Raw genomic sequence first — 24,186 nt, forward strand, 5'->3', positions numbered from 1 at the left:
GCTTATGGGATGCCCGAGTGAAGGGGTCTAGTAGAGCTCTGAGATGGATGCAGGCTTGAGTCAGAGGCCTGACTTTAGTCATCAGCACAGAGAGGAAACGCAAAGCCATGGCAGCCCTGCTCCACCTCTCCAGCTCCTGCGTCAGATTCCAGAGGGGCCTGGCTGGGCAGTGACAGGGGGCACCGTGGCCTGAGCCTGATCCCTTCCTGAGCACCCAATCCCATGGGCAGCCCTCCTTGGTTCTCACCGATGCCCAGCATATGGGAAAGTGACTCTTGCTGCCTCGCCTTCTGATTTCTCTTAGATGGTTACATAACGTGTAAAGTGTTTAAAGTGTTCACAACTGATTCAATTTAAAAAAGTAATGTGGGCCAAAGAGAACATGTTCAAGGGCCAAATCTGTTCTGGGGGCTGGTGATCAGGGGCCTCAGATTTGAAGTAAGGAGTTAGGATAGAACCCTCAGGGTCAGGAGCCCTGAAGGCAACGTTCTTCAGAGTAAGGCCCTGGGCCAGAATCCCCCGGGAGCTTGGGTGAAAAGACAGCCCCAGTCTCTGTCTCCAGTGATTCAGATTCAGTAGTTCTGAGGGAGCCAGGAATCTGATTTTGTCAAGTACCCTGGGCGATTCTTGATGCACTCAACCTGTGAGTCACGGGGTTGGCAGAGACACGAGCAAGTTTGGTCAAGGAGGCAGGAGGAAACCAGAAGAGCAGGCTGTCCAGAGCAAAGATCATTTCAAGAATCATGTTGGCTTCCTGGGAGGGATTCCAAGATCCCTCTTCATTCTCCCCAGCATGTCTTGGCTCCTTCCCAAGGAAGAGGAATGCTAATCTTTGTGCTCAGTTTTGAGATTCTGATGGAGCTCCATCTGCTAGTGAGAGGGAGTGGAGTCAATGGGCATTGAGGTTGGTGTGCAGGGGTGTGGGTCTCTCTTCTGGCTCTTCTAGCCATTAAGTGGTAAACAGAGCCAAATCTCCTCTCTCTCCCTGGATGCTTTCCTGTCCTTCCCAGCCTAGGCCAGCCTGGAGCCAAGCATGGTGGCACATGCACTCAATCTTTGAGTATTTCTTCCCTGGAGATGGTGGTATGTTGGGTCAGCCTTTCTATCACAGTAGTAGGACCTAAGAGCTGGGATGAACAAGAATAGGGTGAGAGGTAAGCTGAGCAGGCCTCACGATTGCCTTTAGTCTGAGCTACTTCCTCTTACTGGTTTAGGAAGCATGAGTGTTCTATGAGGAGCTTACCAGAATGCTCCCCCTGGGGCTCAAGCCACAGTTAACCATTACACATTTTGTTGGCTGGTTCCCCCTTGTTTCTTTTGCATACACCTTCATTAGAGATGCATGGAGAAAAAATGAGAGTTCTGGGCCAGGACTGGGTATTGCTGGGGCCCCCAGTCTATTCCAAAACCATACCATTATTTCTAACATCCAGCAGGTAGTACCCCAATTTCAACCATACGGCAAGGACCACAAAGCACACACTGGATTTCATAACAAGGAGGTCACTAGTGACCTGGAACAGAGCCGTGTCGGTGGCATGATAGGAAGAGCCAGGCTGGGTGAGACGGGAGTGGGAGGTGAGAAGCAGAGGAGAGAACAAGAGGAGAGAGGGTGGAGGGCTGGGGTCAAAGCCAAGATGGGGAGGCACTCCATGGGAAGAGATGGCAAAGAGGACGTACAGAGAGGATGGGATGGCTGGCGTGAGTGTGTGTGTGTGTGTGTGTGTGTGTGTGTGTGTGTGTGTGTGTGGTGGCATCATCTAGAACACAAGGAAGGGATTAACTTTGGACAGGTCACCCCTTCCATTCTAACAGGAGGAAAAGAGAAGCGTATGCTCAGTATAGGTTAAGTCTATAGCTGTGGTGATAGAAAGCTGAAGGAATTGCTACCTGATGGCACATTTCTCTGAAATTGGGGGTGTTATCCTGGGCTGGGAGTGAGTCAGAGGTTTAAGGAGGATGGAGTCTAAAGGGAATCATGGGCAGTGCCAGGCAGGCAGCCCCAAGGGGGAGGCACAGCTAAGGGTAGCAGCTGGATGATCCCAGCTCAGGGTTTTGCCAAGAGGGTGCAGTGGGAGGGCAGAGGGGCACGGGGGTTCTGATAACAGTGAGAAGAATGGTGGAGTCTGGCAGGAGAGTCTGATGGGAAGCCTGAGGGGTCATGGGCAAGAGAGACTGGGGAACAGGGAGAGATGGGGAACAGCGAGAGAGCTGGGAGCTTCAGAAAGCCAGGGATGGGTGTGGGCAGCAGAGGGCAGGGCATAGCCCCGGAGCCGCCCTGGCAGGGGGCGCGCAGAGAGCTGGTCCCAGCTGTCTCACTATGTGGCCCTGGAGAAGTCACGTGCCCTCTCAGAGCCTCAGTTTCCTCTGCACAGAGAGTGATGGCTTCTCTGGCTCCCAAGCATCTAGGTGGTGAGCTGACGTGGGGAGGATGCCACCCGGAGCGAAAGGAACTCTTAAGGCCGTGTCAGATAACAGGGCACACCAGGACAAAGCAGCCATCACCTGGTGACGTTCAGGAATGAGGGTAAAGTCAGGGAGACGATTTCCTGACACCAGGAGCCTCAAGGAGGACATGAGCCTGAGTAACGGGCTGACAGCGGGCACTTAAACTGGGGTGTAGGCACAGGGGGAGTGGCAGTTGGCCGATCCAATTTGGGGCTGTTGGTCCCAGCTGGGTCTTCTCAGACAGACACTGGTAGGCTCCCTTTAGACGCACCAGAAGGTGGCAAATGGTAGACTCCATCCAGGGTTGCTGACACCTGGGTTCTCAATCTAATGTGTAATTCATTACCTATTTGAGATGGTGGTTTATTAAAAGCAAAAAACAAGGAAAATCTTCCCAGATCCCAGGCTAAGCCCTCGTGCATCTCTTTTTCTGTTCCCCCCAGGACATGTTAACATCCTCTGATGGGGAAAGCTGCCAACAGATTAGTATTTTTCATGGTGTTCAAGGAGCTCTAGCCCTGAAGATGTTTCAAGGATAAAGACAGAAAATAGCTTTCGAAAAGCCTGCAGCAGCACCCCGTCTCTTGGAGAGTCACAAACTGCATTCAGGTGCAAAAAGATCTGAAAAGCACAGCAGGACAGAAAACTTTGTTTCAACTTTTTAAACCACAGAACCGCTCCCCCCAGCATATCCATACTCCCATGCCCTCATAACTAATATTCTATGGCTTTCACTTTGACATACATTGGCTAAATAAACAAACCACCTGCTGTAAGACTATCACTATCTGCCCTGGCACAGTCAACTAGTGTGGTTGTAGAGGCATTACGTATGCCCTTGGTTATCTATTTGGTATGTCCAAAATCGGTGTCATTTAAACAGCTCTTGAGGAAGACTTTAAGCCTGTTAAAGAGACAATAATCCATGGCATGAATAGAAGTATTTTAAATCTGTGAGAAAACTCACAGTCCAAGAGTCAAGTTAACTCACACCCACAGAGTGTACTGGACATGCTGCAGACGAGCATTCTCGGGGCCAGACACGGCCTTATAAGGTGGCCCGACATTTTTTCATGGCCCCGGCCACCCTCCAAAAATATCCAGACAGAAGAAGAGTGGGAACTGACCTCCCTGAACGTTTCAAAGATTAACAAGCAGGCTCTCCATTAAACAGGAGCACTAACACCTGCTTTACGACCAGCTCCAAAATTTCTCATTTCAAAGCCAGGCAGCCTGCAGGGTCCCAGCTGGGGAGGTCTCCCAAGGCGGAAGAGAATAGCCGGAGCCTCAAAGCACGCATCCAAGCTGGGTTTTTTGCTCTAAAAAGTGTTATTTCCTGTACCCCTGCAGAATATGCTTTAAGATCCGGCTGCCTTTAATTTATATGGACAATAGAAATCTGTGACTAATTTGCTATAGTGCGCCTTTCTGCCTCTTCACGCCCTTGGACCGAAGCTGTGTTCCAAACGCCTTTGGCTCCCAAGGCCCCGGATCGCTTGTGAGGTGCTGCCCCCCAGCGGGACAGCCCAGCTACGACAACACGGAGGCGGACATCGCCTTTGGGTTTAACCAAGTCCAGCATCTGGAAGTGCATCTGGATTGCATCCACGAAAGTCAAAGATAGATGTGGAAGCACTGCCGTTGTGATAAGTCCATGTTCTGGAATTAGTGAACAGAAAGCACAATTTCCAAACATAAGCAGATTTATGAAATGGGTACTAGGTGCTTAAGTACACCGCCTCTCACATTTTATTTTTGCTCATCAAGTGACTTTTAAGGTGAATTGCCTTTTTGTGGGAAAAAAGATTATTTTTGGTAATGAGACCTACCCCTATAACAGTAAGGGGTATCGGGGTATCTTTCTAAATTTGAAAAAAAAAAAGATTAGTTTCTCACATGTTTAAAATAAGAGTGTTGGTCAAAAAAAACCTCACACAGCTCTCTCTTCTAACTCTGGTTCCCAGTTGCCGGCAGGGGAATGTTAATAGATATGGCTATTTTTGCTAATAGTTGTTTAGAACAGTTTCTTCAACACTAAACTGTATAACAACGAACCAGTCTATTTGTAATGCTGGGATAAAAAAATACATGAGGAATTGCAAAGCTAGTCTTCATTCTTGTTAAAGGGAACAGAACAACACAGCAGTATTTTCGGAATGCTGTGTGTAACAGTAGGTCTCTTAATTATACCAATGGTAATTCCTCAGGCTGGGGCTTATGTTAACATAGTACACAAAATTGCCATAAAATATGACAATGACAAATGACAAAGCCCTGGCTGGTTTCCCATTACCACCCTAAGATTGAAAGGTTGTATTTTCTGTGTAGCCTCTACTATGAACTTTACCTCTGTTCTTCAATTTCAGTTGAACTAATTTTCTTTCTTTTCATAAATGAAAGCGTGTCTCCGAAGCAGATGAAACTCTATGTGAGGAGAGAGGTGGTCCTAACCACTGTGCTGGTAATGTCTGTGACCAGACAGCGTTCAGAAAGAAAATGTTCCTTTTCGGAACAAAGACCACGGTCCTGGACAAGGGTGACAACTCTGAGAAAGACCTGGCAGACTCAGGAGGGGGCATGTCCCTGCTGGAGGCACCCTGAGATCACCCAGAGAAATAACCAGAAAGCGACCGGCACAGGGATTATGCATCAGCACTTTCATTCTGAGGTGAGGAAATCTAGGGTCTAGTACTTAGCAGGTCAGAAGTGGCTGAGCTGAGTACCCTTCTCAGTGTCTTTCTGCCCACTTGTTACTGTGGACGTCAGTGTGTAAAGTGGTGCCTAGGATTGCTCTGTATTTGGAGTTGTTTTCAGGAGGAGGTACTCAACCACTTGACCAAGTACTGGTTTTACTATAAGATGAACATTGCTGGGCAACAGTATTTCCCCTCTCAACTTACATTAGAAAAGTTAGATTAAAACACACACACAAACATTGTAAGACAAGGGCCCTCAATCTTGTACTGATTAATTTTCTATTTTTCTTGGTCACCTATATGAGGAATCCATCTTGTCCTTCTGTGTAGCCAGGTTGGAGACTGGCTTGGTAAGCTTGAAGACTGACTGGTAGGAAGAATGACTTTTTGGAAACCTCTTAATATAATCTATTTATTTTTATTTTTCCTGTAAGTGTAGAACCATTAATGAACAGCAGAAATAGATTTTAAAACTGTAAAGAAAGAGCTGGAATCCGTTAACAGAACTGAAACTCTTCCGTAATCCTGTAACACCATTCTCAGGCCAATTCAGTATGAAAAATCACTAGACTCACTGGTCAGTATTTCAAATCCAGGCAGAGCACACACCAGTTTATTTTGAAATGCAACACAGATCAGTATTTTATGAATACAACTTATTACTACATTAACATTATCAGGTAAAAACAGCTTCCAAATGCATGCATAGAAAGTTAAGCATAGTCTTTGAACTCCTTATTTCTAAATATACAAAAAATACATTTAAATTATATAATTTTAGTGAATCAAAGACTTATAAAATTACAGTTTTGGTTTTCTCAACATAGAAAAAATATAAAAATGACTATATATATGGTTGTATAATTTTTTACCCAAATTTTAAAGGAGCAGTATGTACTGATATTGTCTTATAACGTTTTATCTGAAACTCAGAATTGAAAATAATTTGCAGGTTGTACCACATCAACGCCAACCTTTTATTATAAACGAATAACCAGAAACATAAGTGGAAGTGAGGGCACAATCTCTTCACATGCCTTAACGCTACACTGTCTAAACCCTTCCTGTCGGAAGTTTGCTCCAGAGAACGTTTTCATCAGGGAGGATGTGCTTTATTCCATGACTAACTCTCCACGGTCAGTACGTGTTAAATGAATGAACCCAACCTTAGCAAATAGAACACAGCAAGATGCAGATTAGCAGCTTGTGTCTACAAAGCACTACTGCATACCTCAAAGAATTTTCTGCCAGAAGGTGGTACCCGAAGGGGGGGATCTGAAACACCCCATCAGGTCGGGGGCTGGGCAGTTGATGCCTTTGACTGTGCCCTGAAATGAAAATGGTAAGTCTGACAAAATACCCACCAAAACACCACCTTCCTCATTCACACTTTATAAGAAGATGTGACATCTGGTGGGGTTAGACATTCTCAATTCATAAGAGAACACCACCACTTCCAAAGAGAAATGAATTCATGTTAGAGATAAAGAAACCAGTTACTGAGAGAGGTGACTGAAGGACACGGTGGCATGGCTTACTTATCTTCAATGAGCACTTCAAATGGTGATGGACAAAAATGCACACTGGGGTTGAGACCCTTTTTGAGAAGGGAGTTGTTCGCTGCGTTCTTGTTGCCGAAGTTCAATTTGATGCATAACCACTGTTTGTGACAGGCTGTTTTTCATAGTGACAAATTATAATAGAGAGGCCCGAATAAAACCCCCAAGCCAGCAATTCTGGAAAACCTGCATTTCTCATCCCATCTTCTACAACTATTCCAAAAACAAATGAAAAAATCTTACTCAAATTAATAATAAGGCTAATATAACCCAAACTGATTCTATTTTATAGTAGAAATATATTTTAGAAAAAGAAAAAGCATGAAAAATAATCTTTCCCATATATTTTGTTTATCAAATACAAGAATAGATTCTAATCTCAACACGCCCAAGTTAAGAGTGCTAACTTTAAGAAGGAGAATTTTAATGTTTAATTCAAAAATAATTTATTACACATCTACCTGCATTAAACTTTAGGCTGCATATTTTCTTCTCATTTTCATCTTAATTTTCAAGCTTCTATGAAAATAAGCATTTAAAAATTAGTTTTCCATTATGACACTTCTAATAATAGCAATTATATTTTAATTGATAATCAGTCAGTAAGCTAGACTTTTACAGATCAACCAATTAAAAAAAGGGGGGGGGAGTTTGCGCAAAGAACATTCTGTGTTTAAAATCCAGTGCATGTCTAAACTTGGGCTTTACATTTTTATCCAACCCTTTCTTGAAGAGCCTTAAACTTAAATGCAGTTTAGCAATTAAAGTATGGAGACATGATGTTAATTAGACAATGTCCATATGTCCAAAGTATTTCTTGGCTGATCCAAAATGTGGGGACAATACTACTTTTAGCTCATGACTGCCCAACTGGAACATTTCACTGCCTCTGGATTTACAACTTGGTGGGAATTACATAGGACCATAATTAGGAAAAGTATCCAAACAGAAGAGATGAATGAAAATGTAAAAGTAAAATAATAAGGGCATATAAACCCATTCCTGACTGTTCTTCCAGACTCCATTTTTAGAGTAACGCCTTCCATGTGCTTTCGTTAATGGATTCTTTACTCCTGTGCAACTAGACTGGCGTCAGGTCCCTAAGTAAGAATTGCTCTTGGCAAACACCTTGCTCAGGGGTGTTCTGAGAATGGTACTGTGAAAGGTACTTGTCACTGACTAGTGACTGAGCTTTCCCTTTCTGAGAACTGTCATTTTGTTAAAATATGATTGAGGCTGAGCCCCAGATAAAGTAGCTTCCCTACAATATACTTATTAAATTCTTATTAAATTCAAGCACATTTCGTAGTGGCAGGCAGTAACGACTCGATTGAAAACAAACAAAAGGGTTCTAGCTGTTTTCTGATTACAGGCACTACTCCAAAGCTTCACAGACATATATACATTGTATAATTCATTCACTAGATAGAGGGGAAGGTCCCAGCCATAACTTCAGAGCATTCCAGAGAACAAATGGCTTCCAGCATGCAGTCAAGCACTTTGAGAGGGAATGCTAAACACACTGCAGACTGAAACATAACTGCTGCAAGCTGGGCATTGAGTGGGCACAACTTCATTACTCAGACTGTAACGCTCAAGTATTTAGTATTACAGATCTTTATTTATCAGACACATGAAGGAAACAGGAGGATAAAAAACGCCAAATCCCTTTCCAGCGCCATCCTAAATACTGGGAACTTCTGGTTGAAAGAACATGCTGAAATGGACCAGCAAGGATGTTTTATGTAACAGCTTTTGTTTTGTTTTTTATAAAATCCCAGGCCCATGTGACACTGGATTTTGGTTTTTGTTTTGGTTTGGTTTTTTTTAGTATTTTAAAAAAAGTTCTTACTTATTTTCTATGAAACGTACTGGGAACAGAAAAAGTCTGCAGCATCTTTTGTCATTGGAAAGTTTGTTTCTGGGGGTGTGCAGGAAGCAGGAATTATTCAAATTTCTTGTGCTCTTCAGTATGAGAAAGGACCTTTCTTCTCTGGTGTATCATGTGGAAGTATAACTGGGGAAAAACTGGAAAGAAAAGAAAGGATTCATTAAGGAGATGATTTAAAATCACATGTTCTATGTAAAGCACATGGACTTGAGGTCCTCTCTGACTCTCTGACCACTTTCTCTTCCAGCAACTAAGGAAGGTAACAAAGTGGGCTTGGAGAGAGAGGAAAAACACAGAGGGACTGACTTTCCCGCTTTAGCCGAGGGGGAAGGGTAGCGTGGACTGGAATGACAGATACTACTGACACTACCATTACCAATCAAGATGCCACAGAGCTGCCCAATGATACTCTTTACACTCTCTCATGTTATCTTCACATGTATTCTCTGATTCCCCAACAACTAGGGGAAGAATTCTAGTGATGGAGTTATTATTCCTGTTCACAGAGGAGGAACTCAAGCCCCAGAGAGGGTGGGCGCATGCCTGGGGTCTCACAGCAAATCACTGACACAGTCAGGACCAGGCTCGGGGTTCCTGACCCTTAGTCTCGGCCTCTCTGTTACGGCTCTGTCATCAGGGAGGATCTCCTGAAAGTACTTCCAGAGAAAGGCTGTTCTTTGAGTGGGAAGACTGAAGAGGGGGAGGAACGCTATGACGTTTGATCTGAACACCACTAAGCCAGGTTTGGATGAGGAAAAAGTCCATATGAAAAGCAAGCCCTTAGGCACCGGAGATTCTGTTCTTGGTCATTTCATAGACTACTTTAAAAAGGACTGGTTCTCAAGTGAATACGGTGGTCCTGCCTCCCTAGGCAGTATTTAGAAATGCGGGTGGAGGGAGAGTATCGAAGGGGGTAGATTACTGGCATTCAGCACAAGGGGCCAGGAATGCCAAAACCCACAACGCATGCATGACGGTCCCCCGTGACTAAGAACTGTGTCATCCCAAATGCCTATAGTGTCCCTGCTGGGAAATGCAAGTTTAAACTACCTGACCTTCACAAGGTTACTGTAAACTGGGGGTTCAAAAACCATGTGAAAAACTCCAGTGAGCTGGTCTTGGATGTACACTATCCCTCCTTCCCTTCCCAACCGCTCCAATCTCTATTTTTTAGACAGTAACCTGTGTTTTGGGGGAGGTAATTTCTACTACTGCCAACTCTCCTTTCACAGTTTCTTCCTTTTTAAATGGATTCCAAGTTGGCCAAATGTCAAATGATCCTCCCAAAGTACTCCAAGACATCAGTGGGTGTGTGCACATAGATCTGATAAACTGCAGAGGAGGCCCCGGTGCCGAACTGGGCTGCCATCCACTCCACTCACTGTTTGCAGGCAGGAAGTTATTCACAGAAAAGACCCAGCTTGTGCATAAAATTCAACAGTGAGAGAACTATTTTGGTGTGAAAGCCAGAAAATGTGACAAGCTCTATAATCTAAAAACTGGAAGTAAAGATATAATTAAACCATAAGGAATGCTAATTGTAATCATTTGAAAATGTGTGGCCAGTCACATTTCTACAGACCTACTTTAGTAAAGGGAAACTTTGAGGCAAGGTACACTAAGGACTTTTCCACTGGCTGCATTTGTTATTACGCCACTCATAAGGTGGCTATAGCCCCACAGGCTCTGAGGGCGGACAACGATCCAGAAGCCATTCATCAGGCCCTTAGTGGCAGCACGACGGCCAAGTATACCTTCTTCGTCCCCCAGGCAAGGGCCTGCTGGCTACAGAGGGTCAGGGGTCAGAACTGGAGAGCCAATATGGCCCTTTCATTTTTTTTATATCTTCCAGAGGTTTCTCAGTGCCCAAGAGAAAGGCAAGTGTGGGGGAGGCCAGGAGAATGGGGGTACTTGGGTTGGAAATTCTCTACTGCTCTGAGAGGTGACCAGAACTTGGGTGACACTGTCTCCATCTCAATTACCCACACGTTCACACTGAATCCAACCACAGTGACTGAAACAATTCCAGATGCACGGCTACTGCTTTTAACTACACTGAAAATCTCAACCTGCCAACAGGCCATTTAGAATTCTACCCTCTGCTCTTACAGTTCAGGACATGGAGGGTGGAGATGGTGGCTGTGCACGTATGTGTGTCTGGCTTGGTGTGTCTGAGTCGGGGTAGGGAGCTGTGCGTGTCACTGCACCCACCTTCCTGTAAGGAAATGGGCTCTCTTAAGACTTGAAGGCTGAGAGCAACTGGAAATGCTCTGCTTGGGGCAAGTTTCTTCTGTTCCTCTAAAAATCAGAGGTGAGGTTATGGTTACTGACAATGTGGAGAGTGCCCTGCTTCTTGGTGCCCTCACCCTACTCATTGTTTCTCATTTCTCTCAGCCTTTTTTTTTAAGGCTATAGCTAACTTTCTACAGCCTTTTTAAGGCTATAGCTAACACCCCTATAGCTAACTTTCACCAATTTGCACAAGGATGGGGGGAGGTGATGTAAACAGGACTTAGATGTCTACTGAGTCCTGTGGATACTGTACATACTCATACTGCATCTGCAGCAGAGGAAGAAAAGAGCATCTTGCAAGGGACTCCAAAGCACCTCGATATGAGAAAACTCCCAGGGCTGCGGCTCATGGGCCATACACAATATGGGCTATGTGTGCACCAATGCGACATCAGGTCAGGACCGTAATGAAGAGGTGCTGCTTTATGTAAGATATGTATATCATTAACTTCCCATTAAAGAGGGTTAAAAGAAACGTAAGTTGTAGAAAGGAAACCAAATTTGGTAAAGAAAGCTGCATATCAACAGCAACCTCTCCTAACTCTGCATTTTCTTCTCATAAATACCAAGTTTTGGAAAGTTGGAAATGTGCAGCTGGCTGGAATGAACTGTACAAACTGGTCTCAATATTAACAACCTGAACTACTGACAACATTCAGGGCCATTGGCTCAGGCCAGAAGCATAGTGAGTGCCAGCAGACACAAATATGGTCTGCATGACCATCCTGAGCCGGGGTGGGGAGTTAGGGATTTGGAGGGAACCTTTTAATCCCTGTCCTTGTTCTACAAGGGTTAAGCTGCCTTAGAAATGAAAGAATACAGCTTTTAACCAAGCCAAGTTCTCTTGTCAAAAAGAGGCCGAGAATGGAAGACGGGGGAAGGACTGAGGTAAAAGCAGACGTCTGTTGAGAGGAGAGCGCTGTAAGACAGCTGGCTCTAAGGTCTGTGTTTTCTCTCTTTTCTCTTTTAAGGCCAAGAAGGACAATCCCAGAGAACTGGGCTTGTTTTCCTTCAGGAATCCTATCATCCTGTGCTTGACCAGGCCCCTTCGCTACATTGAGAGGTCAGCAGGCAGAAGCAAAAGGCTGGGCAGCACTGGTTGCCCACCAGAGCACAAAAAAGACTACGAGGTGCAGACAGACACGGGCTGCCCTGGAGAACTGTTCCTGGAATAAAGCCCCTCCTTCTCTTCCACAGACAGAAAATCTTGCAGCAACTCTGAGGTAGGGGCCCCAGATTTCTGTCAATGACACAGCACCTTGTTATTGGTTTGATTTCATGATATTCTCCTTGCCCCTTTCCCAGTTACCCAATACAGCATCTATCGCCATTCAAAGACTTATGTTGAATTTAAATAAATCCTGTGGTGCTTGTTGGGATATTTGTTAGCCTGGGTGTGGCAAAACTGCAATTAGGAATTGTTGCTCTAGAGACTGGAAATAAAACTCTAGGGGAACAAAATTAGAAAGGTGAAAAGCTCTAAGTTAATTTTTATTACGTAAATTTTTACACTCTTCCATATTTATCTTTTGTTTGAAAATCAACTACCTTTTACATTTGAAGAGAGATGTCCTTTAGCCACCATGGTTCTAGCACCAGAGAGGAGGACTTGATCATTAATAAAGAGTAGAAAATGAATCATGTAGCAGAACTGCATCCAAGAACTTCTCCAAGATAAATGTTCACATGAAATCGGGGTGTGCTTTTTTTCTCACAACGCATGAAATGCAATTTTCCACAGGGGGACACAAACATGTCACCTATGATTGTGTTAGGATGATTCATTCAGTTAATGCTGTGGGCTGAAGAAAAATCCAACCCTCCAGTCTGAATTTAACCTGAGGTTTAGGGGAGGACATAGCATCTCACAGACTAAAATAAGATTCAGAGTCACAATGCCTATGGAAGTAGCTAAATGAGAAGAAACATTAACTTTACGTGTCCTTGGGTAAAACAAGATCCTTTTGGATATGTGGAAATCAATCATAGGATTGCAACTGAACATCAGAATTTGAGAAAAGGAGTAAACAACTCTTCCTCAGCAAACATGACTCATTTCAGAGAAGCCTCAAACATGGCTTTTTCTCTCTGTTAATGTGCTGATAGGCGTGTCTGATTACCATATATTTAAACCTTCAGAATTATTAAAATAATTGGAAACCATCCTGAAGATAACACTATGTCCTATTCAGATGGCTTTGTTTATTTCCAAACAAGAAAATAAATATAGAAAAAACAAATTAATCTATTTTTATTTTGTTTCTAGTTAACTATCAATTCCTTAAAAGTGAAGTAACTGTCTATTTTGATACAGTAAAAATGTAAAAATCTCTTTACAGTGTTTTTCAAATACCACAACAAGTAGTTCTCAAGAGACAGAAAAACTCAAGGTAAGGTCTTTAATGGCTTTTTTTTTTTTTTTTTTTGCTTTCCACTCAGTACTCTCCTCCAATAGACAGTTAACCTATCCTGGAATTCACTGTTTAAAACACACACTGAGAAGCACTGCATTTTGGCAGCTGTATTGAGAAGGGTTCATCTTTATTCAATCACTACCAGAGAAAATTCCCTCTGACAGTCGGTCGGCATTCAACAAAAACCAAAGCGTCCCCAATAAATTAGATTTATGGTGTAAAAACAACCAAAGGCATTTAACTCTAGTTATTCTTGAGCCAATTTTTGAAACATAAATAAATATATGCATAAACATCTACTTACTTGGAATGTAGGAGATCATGATCAGAATTAGGAATGCGTAATAGTCAAAAGAGAAATTGTATTTGTTAGGTAAACTGATGGAGTACAGGCCAGACTGTCTGACAAAGGGCAATGCAGCATATATTGTGAGCAATTCTCCTGACACTCCCATTGGGTACAGCACAATGAAAAGCGTGTACCTAAAACAAAACAAAATATTCATTACTGAGGTTCAAAGCCAGCTTTAGTAGAAAGATGCATCCCCACCAATACTGATTACTTGGTAGAAAGCTATCGTTTATACATTTCGCTGTTTACCCACTGCTTAAATTCAGGTTTTACAAGCCAGTTTTTGAAAAGGGCCAAAGTAAGTATGCTTCTGAATGTTCTAAAATAAAAGAAATGTGTTTGGTCAGCCTCAAAATTTGGCCTAAATAAACAACTCTTCAAAACAACTCCCTAAAATAACTGAGATGATGCCAAATATTGGTAAAGGAGGGGCACTGAGTCATGGTTTATACTGAAGGGTCCTGCCTCGTGGGGTGGGGGTGAGTTTGCGGGGGAAGGTGTTGGAGCATGGTGTCCAGGAATCCCTACAATGTACACCAAAGTCTGGTCTGTGGACTGAAAAAAACAGCACATCCAACGTGTGTATACTGCTACAACTTTTCAAATGTCTGTATGTGCTATTGTGAAAAATAAAATATACCCTAATTTTAAAAGACATTAAAAATTTTTATGATAAGCCTTTAGTCATTACATAATTTTCCAGTCAAAAAAACTACAATTACTATCACATGGGTGACTCCACACAATTTTTTTCACTTTAAAATAAAGGAGTTCCTCAGGTTTCAAAAACAATTCAGAGGGCTTCCCTGGTGGTGCAGTGGTTGAGAGTCTGCCTGCCGATGCAGGGGACACGGGTTCGTGACCCGGTCTGGGAAGATCCCACATGCCGCGGAGCAGCTGGGCCCATGAGCCATGGCCACTGAGCCTGCATGTCCGGAGCCTGTGCTCCGCAACGGGAGAAACCACAACAGTGAGAGACCTGCGTACCGCAAAACAAACAAACAAACAAAAAAACCACAACAATTCAGAGAGGTTCATCCAATGGAACTAACTGGAAGCCATTCTGAGGTATAAGTATTGCTAAAGAAATCATCAGCTCAGATTTTAAAAAGCCTTTGGCTGTTTGTGGCTGACAATAAATACTGGGCTCTAAATGTCCAGGTACAGGAATTGTGCCGAGAAATCTGTGACAAAAGAAAGACATGTTCTCCATTGCTACCTTCAGCCATGCTGAGGAGGATGGTGGAGAAGGAAGACTCTTCCATGGGCCACAGAAGACAATGGACAAAAGAATCTTTTCTCTAATTGTAAAATCAGGGTTTGGTCAATAAACTTTCCCTATAACCAGGATAGACAGCTTTCACAAGTCTGCCCAGCTTGGTTAGAAACTGCTATATTTTTCCCATTCTCCCTTTTTCCTAATATAAATGTTTATTGAAAAAAAAGAAAAGAAAAAGAAGTTCACATGCTTGAAATGTTGGAGGCATTTGGTTTATGTCTCTGTTTAATCACTAGACTCATAAATTGTCTAGGAACCATCATTTTCCTTTTATGAAATGAGGAACTTTGGCCCCAAGGATGATTTTTTTTTTTTTTTTTGCGGTACGCGGGCCTCCCTGTTGTGGCCTCTCCCGTTGCGGAGCACAGGCTCCGGATGCGCAGGCTCGGCGGCCATGGCTCACGGGCCCAGCCGCTCCGTGGCATGTGGGATCTTCCTGGACCGGGGCATGAACCCGTGTCCCCTGCATCGGCAGGCGGACTCTCAACCACTGCGCCACCAGGGAAGCCCCCCAAGGATAATTTTGATCCTTAGGCTTTGTCACTCCTTCCTGTAGTCATTTCTAACTCAGAAAACTGCTCACAACTGTGTCACACATTAGTTCAGATAATTAGATGAACTATCAGCCTTTTATACAATTCATAACAAATATTACTGCTAAAAATAATCAAAGCAAACTAAACTGATAATATGCTAAAACTGCCATGTAACATTTGTTATTAATTAAAAAGTAATTTAAGAGTTATCTTGGCAAAATTGAGACAAGAATTGGACTTGGTCCAAAATCCATCAAAATGGCAGAAGCTCATCAGTAAAATTTTCTATGGACAAAAAAGGGATGGTATATCAAATCTCTTTTGAATAATTTAACTGAAAAGAACTGATCCCAAGGAAATAAGTAGAGATAAAAAATTTTAAAGTGTTTCTATTAATCAAAGTTATGTACAGTCACTTATTCTGATGAAATCTACAGACCAGATTTCTACCTAACCCGTCTCACACAATTTATTGGCCACACCGGGCAGGTTGCAGGATCCTAGTTCCCCGACCAGGGATCAAACCCAGGCCCACAGCAGTGAAAGTACCAAGTCCTAAGCACTGAACCACCAGGGAATTCTCACAATTTTATTTTTAGAAATAAAAAATAGTATTTAGGCAATAAAGGAAAAATACAGTGATAGATCACTTCAAAAGTTAGTCTTCATTCCCTGTACTTCTTTACCTGGCCCATTTGATGAGGTAAGGCAGATGGTTTAATAGACTGAATGTATAAAAGGAGTAACGGATAATTTCTGTGATTGTCCAGGCAATAACAAACAGGAGGACACTGTCTTCACTCTGTACCTGTAGAAAAGGAAGACAAAAGCAAAAGCAAACACATAAAACATCTTAGCAAAGAAGCACTCACCATGTGGGAAGCTGAGTCCCTCACCCCCTTACAGAGCTGGTGGGTTGAAGAAGTTGACACAGCCCCTGGTGTTTACCTCAATGGCCATAGCACAGCACAGAAAGAGCTTACCACATAAAGGAACACATGCATGCCTATGACAACAATTGTGTAGAGCCAAGTGAGAAGGAATTCGGCTTACTGACGAGTAAGACAGACAGGGAGGGGGAATTATATGAGCTGTAGCCCACAGGGAGAAACAAACACGATGAGTGAGTTTCTGCATGTTCGTTTGCTGACCTGATGTGGAGAATGTGAACTGGCATTAGTGGGAGCCAAGAATGGTTAGGTAAGATGGCAGAAGGGTGAATTGGTGGAAACCTTGGGTTCCATTAACAAGAATTTTAATTTGCTTTGCATGACAACTTGGAATTCAAGGAAGTTTCAAAGAAGGGCAATATAATGATTAAAACACAACTGAAGCTAATTCCCTGGGCAGGATGAATTCACGTGAGGAGGCTGGAGACCAGCTACGAGGCAGGGCCCATTTATTCTCTCCCACTGGTGACTTCTGCCCGCCCCCCCCCCCCCACCGCCATGAGGCCTGGTTTAACTCAAGGATTACAGAAGCTTCCATGCTGATCACAGGAGGTGGCTAAAGCCAGAAGAGCTTTGGAATACTTAGCCTCCCCTGAAGTTGTTTTCATGCTGAAAAAAACAATATATATATATATATATTTTAAACTTTTTAAAAAATTAATTAATCAATTAATTTATTTTGGCACGCTGGGTCTTCGTTGTGGTGTGTGGGCTTCTCTAGTTGTGGTGCATGGGCTGTAGAGTGCACGGGCTCAGTAGTTGCGGCATGTGGGCTCTCTAGTTGCGGCATGTGGCATCTTAGTTCCCCGATCAGGGATCGAACCCGGGCCCCCTGCATTGGGAGTGTGGAGTCTTAACCACTGGACCACCAGGGAAGTCCCCAAAACAATATATTTTAAACAGAGCTCCTTATGTATGTTTTTTAGGGGATGTTCTCACTAGATGCCTTAGACTGCAAATCTTGCATGAAAATTTATTACCGTGGTATTAACTTTCAGCACCCCCTCTTCCCACCCCAGCTAAGTTATGATGATCCTTGGCGCTTGGAAACCAATAATAAGAAACAACCTTCCACACCGATTCACTTATATTTTCTTACATCCGAAAAGAGCAGTTAGAGAGTTGGATGTGAATAAGAAATTCCACTGAGGAAATCAAACAAATTTCAATTACAAGATGGATGTCTCTGTCTTACTCCTAACATCTAATTCAACAAAGGTATGGCATTCTAACCTTAACTTTTGCTTCTCTGCATTTGCAGTGTTAATTTAGCACTTACATTCTTCCTCAGAAAGTGTACATGGAGCGATCTACCTACACAATGAAATAAGGAGTCATTTACATACCTATTAACTAAATTGCTCTCACAGAGAATTTCATAAGTCCATAGTTACTACTCTCTAAAAATAATAAGAATTTTATACTGTCAAGAGCAAGAGTACTTTTTGTTTTCCTGGCACTCTTATATTAGCCAAAGTAAAGCAAAAGCTAAACCCCTCTAAAGCTTTCATGTTTCATTTTTCAGTCTGTCTCCAAATCCTTGCTTAAAACCCATCTATACTAAAACATAATTTCAGAGCACACTTTGCTTTTTGATAGACTTTGTAATCCTCCTCATCTTAAGGAGATATGTTTTTACAGCTATGGGCTGAAGCCTTCCTTAAAGACCTTTGGGTTAAACAGGAAGTTCTTCTAATATTTTGCATTGTAATCGTCTTGAAAGCAGGGAGCATGTTTTATTCATTTTTGATTCCCAAAAGCTCTTTGTGATTTTCACAAGTAGGAGCTCAACAGATATTGGTAAAGCAAAACAATTCAATCATAATCAGCTGCCTGCTTTTTGATACCTGATATTAGTTTCTACGTAGTCTTAGAGGCCTTCAAATAAGGGAAAAGCAAACAAAGAAGTCCCCCCCACCCCCGGGGCCTCCCACTCTGATCCAGCCTGCAGGTTATTTGATTCACTGTCCCCCCACCCCCACCCCATTAGACTTTAAACAAAAGAACTGTAACAAACTCAGACTCAGGATGAATGTGAAAACAGTCTGTTCCCAGAATCCAGCTGTGAAGACCATGTCACAATTTTAAGAAGACTAAGGATGGGGAAAATGATCATTCTGTACAAATGATATCTTCAGATCAATAGGAAGTACAACATGTTGTTAAGGAGGGGATCACATAAAGTCAGAGATCAAGCTTATCTAATTTGCAGATAATTATCCAATAACACAAAATAGGGGTAGAATGGAATGAGTTAAAACCAGTAAGATCAATGAGCAGGTTTGGGCTAGGTTGACCAAAAATGTCTTGAAGCCATGTTTCAAAGCTGCATGTTCACCATCATGGCACAAACGGGGGAATGGGCCGGGGGCAGCCTGGCTGGCCAGGAAATCTTCCTTTGCCTGGTGCGGTGAGCTGCGTGTTGGACCCTCCACACTGTAGAAAGCAGGTTTCAGCCCCCTGCTCTACAAAGGGAGAGGAGACGCGGGGAGTGGGTGGCGTGTGCAATTTAGCCAAGGGAGTTTACATAGAAATTCAAGCTGGAGAAACAAATGGGTGCAAGAGAAAAACCTTTACACATAAATAGCATCATCTGTTTGACTTTAAAAGGCTCAGGGAGTATCAGTACATGAAAAGCTGTCATTTTTATTACATTCAAAGAAAAACAAATGGTGCCACATAAGAAAATCGCTATTGTAGAAACCCTATTCTTCTTAGCATTTTGGAACCTACTGCTTACCCCTCTGGTTATTTCAAAGAAATCCCCTGATCATGCTTTCTCTGGTAGGTGTTCTTTCCTCTTCTCGATACCCTTTTCATTTGTGAAGAGAAGAAATTTTGGTAAAATCTCGGAGGTGAGAACTAGAGTCTGTTCTTGGCAGAACTGTGAACAGTATGTTTATCTCAGTCTCCTCTGGTTGCCATAATAAAATACCATGGTCTAGGTGGCTCAAACAACAGAAATGTATTTTCTCGCAGTTTTAGAAGTCCGAGCTCAGGGTGCCAGCATGTTTGCTTCCTTGTGAGGACCCTCTTCCCGACTTGCAGCTGGCTGCTTTATCACCACATTCTCACATGGAACGTGAGAGAGAGAGAGGGAAGTTCTAAAAATATGTAAAAGGTATCATGTGCAAGGATATTAGTGCCTTAGAGGCATGAATCTCATTGTGAAGATCCCACCCTCACGACCTCATCTAAACCCAACCACCTACCAAACGCCCCCCCTCCAAATACCATAACACTGGGGGGCTTAGGGTTTCCACATACGAATTTTGAGGGACACAATTCAGTCCAAAGCGTCATTTCAGACCAGGTGTTGGCAAACTTTTCCTAAAAAGGGCTAAATAGCAAATATTTTAGGCTTTGTGCCATATGTGGCCTTAGTCAGGTATTTTTTTTTGTTGTTTTTTTACACCCTTTAAAAAATGTAAAAACCATCACAAATTGCAGGCTACATGTAGCCCACAAGTCAACCCTGTTTTAGATCCATTTGACTCCCCCAACTTTCCCTGTTAACCTCTACAAATATCATTCTTCAGCCTTCCTTTGGCAGACTCTGCGCGCGTGTGTGTGTGTGTGTGTGTGTGTGTGTGTGTGTTGTGTTGTGTTGTGTTTTGCTGGGGGGTGGGGGAGGCAATATATCTATAACCAATGGACGTTATGGAAAAAGGAAGTAGTCTTAAAAGAATACATATAGGCAAGTTTTTCATGTTATGTCATCTTAAAATCTTAGTAATCTCCTTATGTTTGTGATAAAATATACATAACTTAAAATTTACCATTTTAATCATTTTTAAGTGTATATTTCAGTGGCATTAAGTACATTCACCATGCTGTGCAACTATCACCACCATCCATTTCCAAACTTTTTCATCATCCCAAACAAACTCTGTACCCATTAAATAATATCTCTCCATTTCTCCCTCCCTCTAGCCCTTGGTAACCACTACTCTACTTTTAGTCTTTAAGAACTTGCTCATTTCACAACACTGTAAATCAACTATACTTCAATTAAAAAAAAAAAAGAACTTGCTCATTCTAGGTACCTCAATTAAATGGAATCATGCAATATGTGTCCTTCTGTGTGTGGCTTCTTTCATTTAGCATAACATTTTCAATGTTTATCCATGTTGTGGCACGTATCAGAATTTCCCTCCTTTTAAAGGTTGAATATTATATTGTACGTAAATACCACATTTTGTTTACTGATTCAACTACTGATGAACATCTGTATTGCTTCCACCTTCTGGCAATTGGAATAATGCTGCTGTGAACATGGGTGTACAAATATCTATTTGAGTAGCTGTTTTCAATTCTTTTGGGTATACCTAGGAGTGGAATTGTTAGATCATATGGTAATTCAATGTTTAGCTTTTTGAGGAACTACCAAACCGTTTTCCACATTGGCTGCACCATTTTACATTCCTACCAACTGTGCAAAAAGGTTCCAATTTCTTCACATCTTCACCAACACTTGTTATTTTCCTTTTTTCTTCCTGACAGTATGAAGTGGCATCTCGTCGTGGTTTTGATATGCATTTCCCTAATGACTAGAGATGTTGAGCATTTTTTCATGTGCTTGTTGGTCATATGTGTATCTTCTTTTGAGAAATGTCTTTTGCCCATTTTTAACTTTGGGGGGGAATAACCTCTTTTTAATAATTATGATCACAATAGCAGTAAAAATAATTATACCTAATAGTTACTGAACTCATACTATCCTGCCAAGCACTTTTTAACATATATTACCTCTTCGGATCCCCATTTTACAGATGAGGAAAGTGAGGTTTACAGAAGTTGAATCCAGGTCTTGTCCCAAAACTCTGAACAGTTCTGACTTGTCTTCTTGGGCTTTAGACATACACACACACTCCCCTGTTGCTGTGGGGAGAACATCTCTCTTGCAGTTGAGGATGGGGAGGTGAGGGAGAGACATAGAGATGGTAGGTGTAAGAGATGGCTAGTATGGTTGGAAAATCAGTTACATGTTGTAAATAAGTAAACTGAGCAAATAAATCAATATATTAAAAAATGGACTTCTCGCTGTTGGAATAGGTATTTACAAACATGGAAGGGAGAATGCTAGAAAGAACACCAAGATGTTGAATTGTAATTGGAGGAATTGGTATGAGCTCATGATTTTATGTATGTGTGTGTGTGTGTATACACATATACACATACAGTGACGTAAATACTTTTAGATATACATGTGTATGAGTATATACGCATATAGATGCATTGATACATATATGTATATAGTAGCTTTCTCTACTGAGAGGACCAAGAGGCAATAACATCCCAGTAGTGAGGAGCACCTCAACTACCAGATCTTGGTTCCTAAATATACCATCCTCCACTAAAAGGAACCAGGTTCCTTGGCATAATGGCTGATTCCAGGGCTGGGGCAGGGGAAGTACAAGATGATTCTGGAAATCTTTTTATCAGAAAGTAAGGAAATGCTCAAACAATGATGAAGACAAGTCAAAAGGACAAGAAGAAAGGGTTCCCTCTAACCAAATCACAGACACCTTTAGCATCAAAGTAAATAACAGATTACAATCCACTGGATTATATAGGAATTCACAAGTTCAAACTGATATAAATAAAATAAATAAATGAATAAATGAGAGAAAGGGAAAGCTATTCCTTACAGTAGGATGCCAACTAATACATGGAAAAGAAATGACGGAAGTAGAGAGTCACCATTTGGTAACCATCACAGAGGTGGTTGATAGAGACCAGGAATCTTTCCCGAAATATACTGATCAATAAAACAGGGAAAATGGTGACTTGCAGGTGGAGAAAGCCGGCAGGCACCAACAGAAGCAGGTGATTGAGGTCAACATCACCGGGGGGGATGGGTATAGTCATGGTGCTGCCACCTCATGTGATACCCTGAGAAGAGCATGGCACCATGTCTCTGGTATTTCTGCCAAGAATGCATGGCTTGAACTGGTTATGAGGGAACACTGGATGGATCTAGGCTGAGGGTCACCCTAGGGAAATTAAGGCCTATACTCTTTAAAACTGTTAAGGACATGAGAGGCAGATCAGGACTTCTTAGTCTTAGACTGATGGGTCTAAAGAGATCCGACAACTCATTGTATATATGGCAACAACCATGTTTCTCCTTTCCCTGTGTATCCTGGTGCTTAGCACAATACCTGGAGCGTAGAAGATACTTAGTAAATATGTGCCATCCAGAAAGGGAAAAAAAAGGACACTTAGTTTAGACAGTTAGTGAAATCTGAATGAGGCCTGTGGATGGGACGATAGTATTGTATCAGTTTTGGCTGCCAGACTGGAGGGTTGTTATGCAGGTGATGTAGGAGAGTGTATGAAACATGTACTTGGGTGACAGGACATCATGTACAGCTTGCTCTCAAGGTTCAGAAGAAAACGAGTGAATACGGGTAGATAAATACAGAGGAATAGGTGATAGGAATAGGAACAAATGTAGTAAAATGTCAGTAGTCGGGGAATCTGAATGAAGGAAACGGGAGAGTTCTTTGTACTGTTCTAGTTCAAATTTTCTGTAAATTTGAAATTACTTCTAAAGAACTTATTTTAAAATATCACCTGAGAACTAAGCAACCACTTTGGGGACATAATTAGAAGCAAACAGTATCATCTGGTTTCTATAAATTGCTTTTGATATGGAGCCTCTAAATCTGCTGGAAGAGGCGGGCTACATAACCATAAAAGGAGATATAAGAACATTTATAACAAAAACTACCAATAAGAGCACACTCGAGAAGGAACAACAGGTTTAATGCTGACCCTAAATTTGTATCGGCATTACTATTGTCTTACACTGTAAGTACCCCAAGGGCAGGTCCAAAACCTCGCTTTGAAAAGGGGTTAGCTTACTTAAAAAGCAAAATCAGACTTTCAATAAATGCTTTAGATTAGGAATAATAATGATGATTAAGATAATGATAACTCCCATTTAGCAGGGCTAATTATTCCTTAAGTATGGTAAAAGTAATTATGTCTAAATTTTCACCAGCTAACTGTGAAACCATTTTAATAAGTATAAAAGAATTCATTCCTATGTGAAGTCAATTATATCTCTCTTTTAAAAGTCAATTATATCTCTGCTTCAGGACATAGAATTCAACACAGTTGTGTAGAAATTTGTCACTAAAATTTTGGGAAAAGATTAGGTTACATTATAGCTAATATGTACCTAACATTTACTGAGCACTTACTAAGTGCCAGGCACTGTTCTAAAAGCTTTATATGTATTAACATATTGCATCCCCAAGACCACCCCATGAGTAGGAACAACAGGGCCTGGGAGACTAGAACAGTTCCTCAGGAGCTAAAACAGCTGGGCAGCTGAAGCGTGACGTGGTGCCAGCACCCTGTCTTTCCTGCCTTGTCAGTTATCCCACTCTACCGTACTGCTCAGTTCTGCTCCTGAGCAAGCCCTGTAAGGGCGGCACCTGTGATTTCTCCTTCCCATGCATCCTAGTGCTTAGCACAATACCGGAGCAGAGAAGGTACTGAATGAGTATTCTGACCCATCTGCAGCCTGGCCTGCATGTCCTCTGCCTTGGTTGGAACAGCCTTGGGTGAGGAGGGCAGCTCCCCAGGGAGGGTGAGGCCACAGGGCTGCTGCCTGGATGGTGACATCAGCAGAAGGTTTGGGCTGGGGCACTGGACAATTCTGACGACAATCCTGGTCCTTTCCATAACTTTCTGAAGCTTTTTTGAATAAAAATGTAACTCACTTAGTTATCTGCTTAAAAGGAATGTCATCCTTG

General features: G+C 42.3%; 1 protein-coding gene across 1 annotated transcript in view; it reads right to left on the reverse strand.

Moving 5' to 3' along the window:
* Positions 1-5,722: 5,722 nt before the first annotated feature.
* The window catches only part of HACD2 (3-hydroxyacyl-CoA dehydratase 2), a 92,245-nt gene continuing 73,781 nt past the window's right edge, over positions 5,723-24,186 (reverse strand). The window contains exons 5-7 of the mRNA XM_082624216.1: positions 16,154-16,275; positions 13,605-13,783; positions 5,723-8,731 (exon numbers count right to left, since the gene is read on the reverse strand). Of these exons, the coding sequence (XP_082480342.1) occupies positions 8,649-8,731; positions 13,605-13,783; positions 16,154-16,275 (384 nt within the window). The 3' untranslated portion in view covers positions 5,723-8,648. The remainder of the gene's footprint in view (positions 8,732-13,604; positions 13,784-16,153; positions 16,276-24,186) is intronic.

This window comes from Mesoplodon mirus, assembly GCF_964341445.2.
Source record: "Mesoplodon mirus genome assembly, chromosome: 6".
NCBI classification, from domain to species: Eukaryota; Metazoa; Chordata; class Mammalia; order Artiodactyla; family Ziphiidae; genus Mesoplodon; species Mesoplodon mirus.